General features: G+C 38.3%; 1 protein-coding gene across 3 annotated transcripts; it reads right to left on the reverse strand.

Moving 5' to 3' along the window:
• Positions 1-1913: 1913 nt before the first annotated feature.
• On the reverse strand, positions 1914-7749 carry LOC11428338 (protein RDM16). 3 transcript variants are annotated; one of them, XM_024772985.2, is made up of 7 exons: positions 7226-7284; positions 6603-6686; positions 6399-6520; positions 5803-6249; positions 5519-5713; positions 5250-5410; positions 1934-3217 (listed from the first exon to the last, which is right to left on the reverse strand). In XM_024772985.2, exons 3-7 carry the CDS (start codon positions 6438-6440, stop codon positions 2335-2337), a joined length of 1728 nt encoding a protein of 575 aa, XP_024628753.1. In that variant the 5' UTR covers positions 6441-6520; positions 6603-6686; positions 7226-7284; the 3' UTR covers positions 1934-2334. The 3 variants fall into 3 exon arrangements, with proteins under 3 accessions (XP_003592771.3, XP_024628753.1, XP_024628756.1); XM_024772988.2 differs by having other exon boundaries at positions 5803-6271; XM_003592723.4 differs by having other exon boundaries at positions 1914-3217; positions 6399-6686; positions 7226-7749.
• Positions 7750-8015: the final 266 nt, after the last annotated feature.

Consider the following 8015-nt stretch of genomic DNA (forward strand, 5'->3'; position numbering starts at 1 on the left):
ACTTATAAAAACAACTTGTTCCTAGTATGAAAATAACTTTTATCATGAAAATAACTTGTACGTAAATATTTATAGGTTAAATATATCTAAAGGTCTTTTAAGTTTTTCATTTTTCCCAAAGTCGTCCTTTTAGTTTTTGAATCGTTTCAAACAAGTCCTATTGTAAATAGCATAGTTGGTAATTGCTTCCTTAAACTCATCTTTTCTATCAAATTTGGCTCTTAACACCCACTTAAAATTAGTCATCTTTTTAGGCATGACAAATAGTGGATAATGCTCTTTGTTGCTATCATCTAAATCATCACCATCATTCTCTAAAAGGACTTGTTTGAAACGATTCAAAAACTAAAAGGACTTGTTTGGGACTTTTGAAACTTAAAGGACGACTTTGGAACTTTTGAAACTTAAAGGACGACTTTGGGAAAAACAAAAAACTTAAAGGACCTTTAGATGCATTTGACTATATTTATATGATTAGCGCTTCTTTTAACGTATATTTTGTTGGAACAAAATGTGTTTTACAATAAACCTTAATGAGTTTTGATGATAACAAGGTATTAAAAATTGTCAATTGGTTATTGCTAATATTTGTTCAAGTGTACAGGACCATAGACAAAGTTGATCAATTTAATAGGTCTTGGAAGAACAAAAGAGAGCAAAGGAATCAACGTGAAGAGAAACCTAGAAGCATCTGAAGATTTGCCTCTGAAGACAAAATGCATCTGATGACGTCATCAGAAGCAAGACCTTCAGAAGCTAATTGTTCAGAAGCTATACAAACATCAGAAACTGAAGTTGATCAGGAGATTTAACCTGAAGTTTCAAATAGCTGTCTAGTGGATTCAACCTCATCTAAGAAAGCGAAAGACTAAAAGGGAAGGTGCCAACGTTCACTTGAAAAGCACTGGGTGCTTGTCCTTCATTGAAGAGTTGACAAAGTACAATTGTACAACCACTACCTCCACAACTCTGCTTGTGTCTACGCTACAAGACAAGATAATAGCTCTGCCTGCAGAAATGTCCCTTCAAGTTAGGAATGGATTTGAACTTGATCCTTCATAGGACAACATCCAAATCAGGCAAAAGATCATTGGTATTGATCAAGGTTTCTCAATGACTCTTTGACGTGCTTAAAGAACTCAACGTCTCTCAACACACCTCTATATAAAGGAGTGAAGACTTGAAGATTATTAGAGACAATTCAACAAGTTAAAAGCGCCCAAACTCTGCCAAATTTGTTTCTCAAAAAGCACTTTGAATTTCTGTGTTGATTTGATATATCTTAGAAATTCTTAAGTCTAGAGTCTTTCAATTGCATTGTATTGTGAACACCACTGATTGTATATCAAGTGTTCAAACTCAAACAATTTTCTGTGTAATTCTGTTTGATTAGAAGTCTCTTGCTTTAGTGCTTGAGCATAGGAAGTCTCTTACCTGCGTGCTTGAGCATTTGTGAAGTCTCATACTAGGTAGTATTGAGCAGTTGGAAGTGCAGGGGGGACTGGACTACTTCCGGTTTGTAGAAGGAACCAGTATAATTGCTTGTGTCTCTCTTTCTTTTCTCTACTGTTTTTACTCCGTTGCGTATCCGATTCTGAACAATACATCAGAAGCAATTTAATTGCATCAGAAGTATTATCACATCAGAAGCACTGTCAAACAGCTTCTGAAGTGATATCAGAAGAAGATTTTTTTAAGAGAAAAAGAAAACACAATTCGACCCCCCCCCCTCTCTTGTGTTTTTCTCACCTTCATATTTTTCTTTTATTAACATAATCAAATATTATTCTAGAATTTAAAATGCACAATATCCTTCCTATGAAAAATCTTTAAAATCTTAATTTTTTAAAAAGAGTAACTCCATGCATGAACCTGATACATGCCATGCCACCACCGATTTTCATTGAAACACGTTCAGCAACACAGGATAATATTGATATACCAGAAGCCGGATCAATATAACATCATTGGCCACATGAAACACGATACGATAGTGTTAGAAATAAAGTATTCAACAAAAAAAAAAATAGTTTACATAGTCAGAAACATTGCAGTACATGACGGCCTAAGATTTTAAACCAAGTACACAACCATTCGCATATTGAATGCACACTTCCTAATTGGAAGCGAGAAAGTTCACACCACTAAATGATATAGCAAATCTATCATTGTTGTAGGCATCATTGACCACAGCAAACAAGGGAGAGCACCAACAGCTATGGCATTTCTTATTTTGTTCAAAAAACTCCACTAGAAGCAATTGCATAACTGTTAACTCACCAAAAGACTGGATAGGCATCCTAATTATGTTAACCAAAAACACTAGAAGACAATTCAAACAGCATCGTCCTCCGTATAGTTGACAGCTTGGTCCCAATAATGAGGAACCCCAGCATCCACAAACACTTTACGAGCAGCTGCTTCAGTGATGCAGTCATGAACACTGAACCTATTGAAGCTCGATTTGGCAACACTTCCTTGCCACACCAGAACACATTTATTCGCAGGCTTTTCATCGTCTGAATCCTCATCATCTTCTTTCTCTTTTGAAACATCGCTCCAATTGATGCGTCTAAGCATAAGTTTCCCATACCTCTTAATTGACTTGCTTCCACCTTCAACCACAACAACGCTAATACCATCACAAATCACAGCACATCCAGTCAAACGATTTTCTTGAGCATTAACATCAACTCTAAAGCGGGCCTTGGGATGAGAGAGGTCATTTACCCTGTAAAGTGAGACAAGTGTGTCCAATGAATTTGGGTCATCAAAGAGCTTCCTTTCTTTCTTCTCACGCAGCTCAGCAGGAGTAAGCTTGCGTGCAATATTCCTATCTATGTGAGCCTGCTCACGCTCAGCAGCAGCATTACGTACTTCCTTTTCAAGCCGGGTGGGATCTTGAGTTGCTTCAGTCCCTAGTACCTTATGTAAATTACTCATCTTGACCTTTGGTTTTGGCGGTTCTATGACACCCTGTCTAATCATCTCCTGTCGCTCTTTCTCCTTAGCTATACGCCTTTGGGTCCTTAGTTTCTTCTGCTCTTGTTTAGTTAGCTTGAGAGGTTGAGGTGGTGGAGGGGCAGGCTCAGCAGGCGGCTCAATAGGCCGAGGATGTTCCACATAGAAGTTGATTTTTTCCATTTTTATATTGCCTTCGTCTATTGTACCGTTGGCAATGTCACCATAATTTCCAGAATGCAGAAGTGCCACGTCCCTGACATAATCCAAAAGTTAATTGAAGATTTATAAAACATAAACAAACAAGGAGAGGGGGGATATTTCGAACACGTTTTCTGCTTCTAATTTTTTTACTATTTAGATAACAAGCATGACAATACTAGATTTGCAAGTAGCCGTTCATGACATATTGTTCATTTTGCAGTCAAGTCCAAGTTTGTTACAACACTAAGCACCTAAAATACTATACATGATTTATGTATTTTCTCCACGGCCTGGGGGAAAGATCCCAGCCTAACTGACACACCAATTGCATGCCCCCCTATCATAACAGCTCAACCTATATTTATTAACTAACAACCTTGTCTCCTTGCTCTAAATATACTTTACATACACTGGGCTAGGACCAGGGACTAACATCTAGTCCATAGCAAGCTCCACTTCTCTGCTATGCACCACCTGCGCTAACATCATTATCATCCACTGAGGTTATACCATATAATCAAATCAAGTTTTCATCAAAAATACCAACAGGACTCCTTGTAAAGTATAGGTTTCTAAGAAGAATGAAGTGATTGTATTAAGAGATCTAGTCAAGACACATTCTACGTGTGGTATCCTCATTGACTAGAATGAAAGGGTTGAAAGGCGCATGAAGCCTAATCTTCCCTTGCTGCAACATCCATTACCTGCCTCTATTGCATCCTTATAATGATGACAAGGATATCTTTAAGGATTGATACTTAGAGCATCCACAATGAAGACACACATTTTAGGGTACTTAAATGGGTCCCACGTGTACACATCACTAATTTATAATTTTTTAATAGCAGTACCTAATAAGCACTCGATCCCTCCAAGCAGCATCTCACACAAATTTCTTAAATAGAACCCACTAATCAACTATCAATAACTTTATATCATTACATTTCAATTTTTTAATATTAAAAAAGTATGGGTCCCAATTATTATTAAAAAAGTGTGTGCAAGAATGATTAATTTAATGGAAAATATTGTGGGCCCCACTTAAGAATGGGATGCTTGCTTGAGACCTTGGGTCCTATAGGACCTTCAAAAGAATTCTTCCCAATGGGGGTACCTAATAGGTACCGGGTCTTAAATGTTTGAGACCCTCCCATTGTGGATGCTCTTATTGGTCTTGTTCCTAGCTGTAATGCAATCACATGGACAATGTTCCAAATGGGTAGCCATGTAATCACCTTAAACGGTAAAAGCTTTTCTTGATGTTGCTTGGACACCAAAACGTCTTACTATTAGGGAGTTAGTTAAATTAACTTAATCATATGGCCCATAATATTCAAGTTTGACACACAGCTGGTTTCAAAATCAGAAGCTATTCAAAGGGATTATCAAACTTCATCCATAGCAAGCAACCAGCGCACGTCTCAATTTTATCAAACACCAAATCGTCTTTACTATTAGGGAGTTGGTTAAACTAACTTATCATATGGCCTACAATATTCAAGCAAGCTAATCTATCTTTCTACTCTACTCATCCAAAGTGTCGTGAATTTTGATGACAGATGGTAATATGATCGACAGGATCAACCACAATAAATGAAGGCAGCTCCACCTCCCGAACCGATAGCCTATCCCCAAACAGACCCACCTATATTTACTCTCCCTATGCATGTTACTAACTCCAAACAGTGCAGACTTCTGCCTTGTTATATGATATACACATCATACATTAGGTTTCCTAGGACGGAGTTCAACACATAGCTCCACTTCCCTGACTGGCCTCCCACACCCCACTCAACGGAGTTCGTAGACATCAAAAGGCCTTTGTAATTTCTATTCAAATAGCATTGTTGCACAGTTGCGGGTTTTTCCATACAGACAAGCAGGTCAATCTAATTTATCACCTTGTGTCTTCTTCTAACATGATTATAATCAACATTTCAATCAATAGAAAGAAAAAAGCATACAGCCATAACCTCTTAAACAAGCATATAATGCATACTATACTAGTTCAATTTCTTCGAAACAAACTACACAAACACAATACTTATGTAGAAAGCAGGAGTCCAAGTAAAGCATGAACTTACCACCACTCAATATCTGGAATACGGTCCTTCAGTTTTGCTTTCATTACAACTCTCTCTGTAATTTCTATTAAGTTCGGATTGATATCAGGAGCAGCCTTTGCCTTTGCTAGCTGTGCTTGTTTGGCCTTCTGCTCTTTTGCTTGAGCTTCTCCAAATTTACTCTGCATGAGGCAAAATTATAATAGCAAAGCGCATATGAGACAATTGGAAAGAAATAAGTAAAAGGACGGGTAATTATAATGAGAGAAAGAGGAAGAACATAGAAAAACCTTCAATTTTATTGATTCAGCGTCTCTTGACCATTTTCCTTCCTCCACAAACAGAAAATTCATCCTCTTAGGCCGCAGGAGCTTTGTTTTGTCGATACCCATTCTCTCATCAAAATGAGGATTAGATTCAGGATCGACATCCAATACAGGTTTTAGTATTTCAAATGCATCTTTCTTCTGTTTATTAATGTTGACCTGGAATACGACATATAATGTAAGGTTAAGACAATAATCACAAGTAGAAAAAGATGAATGATAAAAAGACAATTGAGAAAACTACACACCTTTAATGTGCTAAGGTTGCTTGGCTTAGTCACATTAACAACATTTCCATGTTCATCTATTTCACGTCCCTGGGCATCAAGACGAAGAACAGGAGCCTTGGTTGGTTTCTGAGGGATAGTAACGTCTGGTGTAGCAATCTGGCCAGGAAACATATTTATTAGAGGAGCAAATTGTGGATCATGGCGGAATCCCATCCTGGCAGCAAGCTCCTGAGCACGTCTGACAGCTTCAAAGTTTGTTGCAGTTGCAACACCAGGAGCACCAGTGCCACTGGCTGGAGGATTTACAGCAGCAGCAGGAAAAATTGACATATTTGCAACAGGCCCTGCAGAAGCTGAGGTGGCAGGTCTTGATGCCATTCCAGCACTAAGAGAGGGCGCTGTAGATTCGGTCTTGTTACCAAACTGTGTGCTTTCTTCTGAATTTGAGGTAGAACTCTTATTTAACTGCGCAATATAATGAACAGCACTAAATCCATTCAGAGAAAGACGTATAAGTATAACTATGGTGAAATAAATCAGTATCCTAAGGAAGCTATCAGAGAACTATCCAGCTAACAGAGTATAATCATGAGTAGAAACAATAAACAATTTACCTGAGGAATTTTCTTCAGCTTCGCTGACAACAATTTCTGCATTTGTAAAGCCTTCTTAGCCTTTGCTAAGGCATCACTACTAGAGAGGCTTCCAAGTTTTCCAGCAGTTGTAGATGACCCATCTGTACTAGATTTTCCAGAATCCTCATGAGACCTGTTATTACTAACGCCCTTATTTTCATTTGTGGTAGTAATCGAAGATACCTTGATAGGAAAGGAAGGAGGAGGGGCCAAAGATGTCACGGCCACACTAGCAGGCACCACAGCAGGTGATCCCACGGCAACGCCCTGAAACAGCACACATCAAACACCAATGAATGTATTTCTCTCTTCAAATATCCCAAAATAAATAATACATGAGAATGAAGGAATTAAGTAACACCAAGTAAATTAAATTGGATAGAAACAACAACGGTACATATCTCTCTGCTCAGGCATATCACCTATAAAGCATTGCCACATACACTGGACATAACACTGACCCATCAACCAATAATGATTTGAGAAAATAACAAAATTGAATGTAATCACGTAGTTAAGTGTTGTGCCAGTGTCAGACACAAAATTGATTGCAATCATGTGTGTTAAGTGCCGTGCAGGTGCCGGTGTGCGCAACACCAGACATGCCTTTGATTAGAAGATATCAGTATTCCCGTTCAAATCCAGGAAACAGTTAGTAAAAAATAACTACAATTTGAAGTGATATTCTAAATCAACACCAATACTATGGAATCAAAATCAAACATTCCAACAAAGTAATCATAAGAACAGAAAAAACTATAAATTTAATGAAATAAAACCAAGTTAGAGGCATAAAAGAATCTCACGTTATGCAGTGAATCAATGCTGTCTTTGGAATCACCATTAGTAACTTCCTCCTTAACCCTAGCCTCATTATCATAATAATCGTCTTCTTTCTTCACTTTATCCCCAAATCTCCTACGTTCCTTCTTCGCTTCAGAAACCCTAATTCTCTTATCGTCCAATTCCCGATCCTCGCTATGTTCTCTGTCTTTCCTCTTATGCGAGGAGTATCGCTCCAATGAATCTTCCCTCTCTTCATCGCGCTTCGATTTAGACCTACCTTTGCTACCCTCTCTTTCGTCTATATCGTATACCCTATCCCTATCTCTGCTTCCTTCTCGGTCTTCTCTGTGATTCCGGTCAGATCGATGATGGCGGGGGTCATCGGAATCGTGGCGGCTCCGATGATGGCTACGGTCGCGGTCACGTTCGGAGTGTCGATCTCTGTTTCGCCTATCGGATTTGTCTCTCTCGTCCATGTTAGGGTTTGGGAGATAGATACTCGCGTCTCTTCCCTCCCTTTCCTTTCTATCGTTAATTGGTGTGTGAACCATTTCAGCTTAGGTGTAGTATTGGCAAAACGGGTCGGACCGGTCCATTAACTTCACATTATGGGCTATGGCGGGATGGGGCGGGATGGTTTGCAGGCTCGTTAAAAGATATTATTTATTTAATTTTTATTGTAGTAATAAATTACCTAATTTTATTTAAACAATTGTTTTTCTCTTTCGATAGGATTAGAATGGAAGTAAAAAGATTTTGAGAAAATAAAAATAACTTTTCATAACGGCATCATATTTTTTTAATAGCATT

This window comes from Medicago truncatula, chromosome 1 (genome assembly GCF_003473485.1).
Source record: "Medicago truncatula cultivar Jemalong A17 chromosome 1, MtrunA17r5.0-ANR, whole genome shotgun sequence".
Lineage (NCBI taxonomy): Eukaryota > Viridiplantae > Streptophyta > Magnoliopsida > Fabales > Fabaceae > Medicago > Medicago truncatula.

Excerpts from the sequence above, each read along its gene's own strand:
- LOC11428338 (XM_003592723.4), bottom strand. The coding sequence starts at position 7,681 with ATGGACGAGAGAGACAAATCCGATAGGCGAAACAGAGATCGACACTCC. Across the intron at positions 6,250-6,398 it reads AGCTGAAGAAAATTCCTCAG|TTAAATAAGAGTTCTACCTC; the intron begins GTAAATTGTTTA and ends TATATTGCGCAG. Across the intron at positions 5,411-5,518 it reads CTGAATCAATAAAATTGAAG|AGTAAATTTGGAGAAGCTCA; the intron begins GTTTTTCTATGT and ends TGCCTCATGCAG.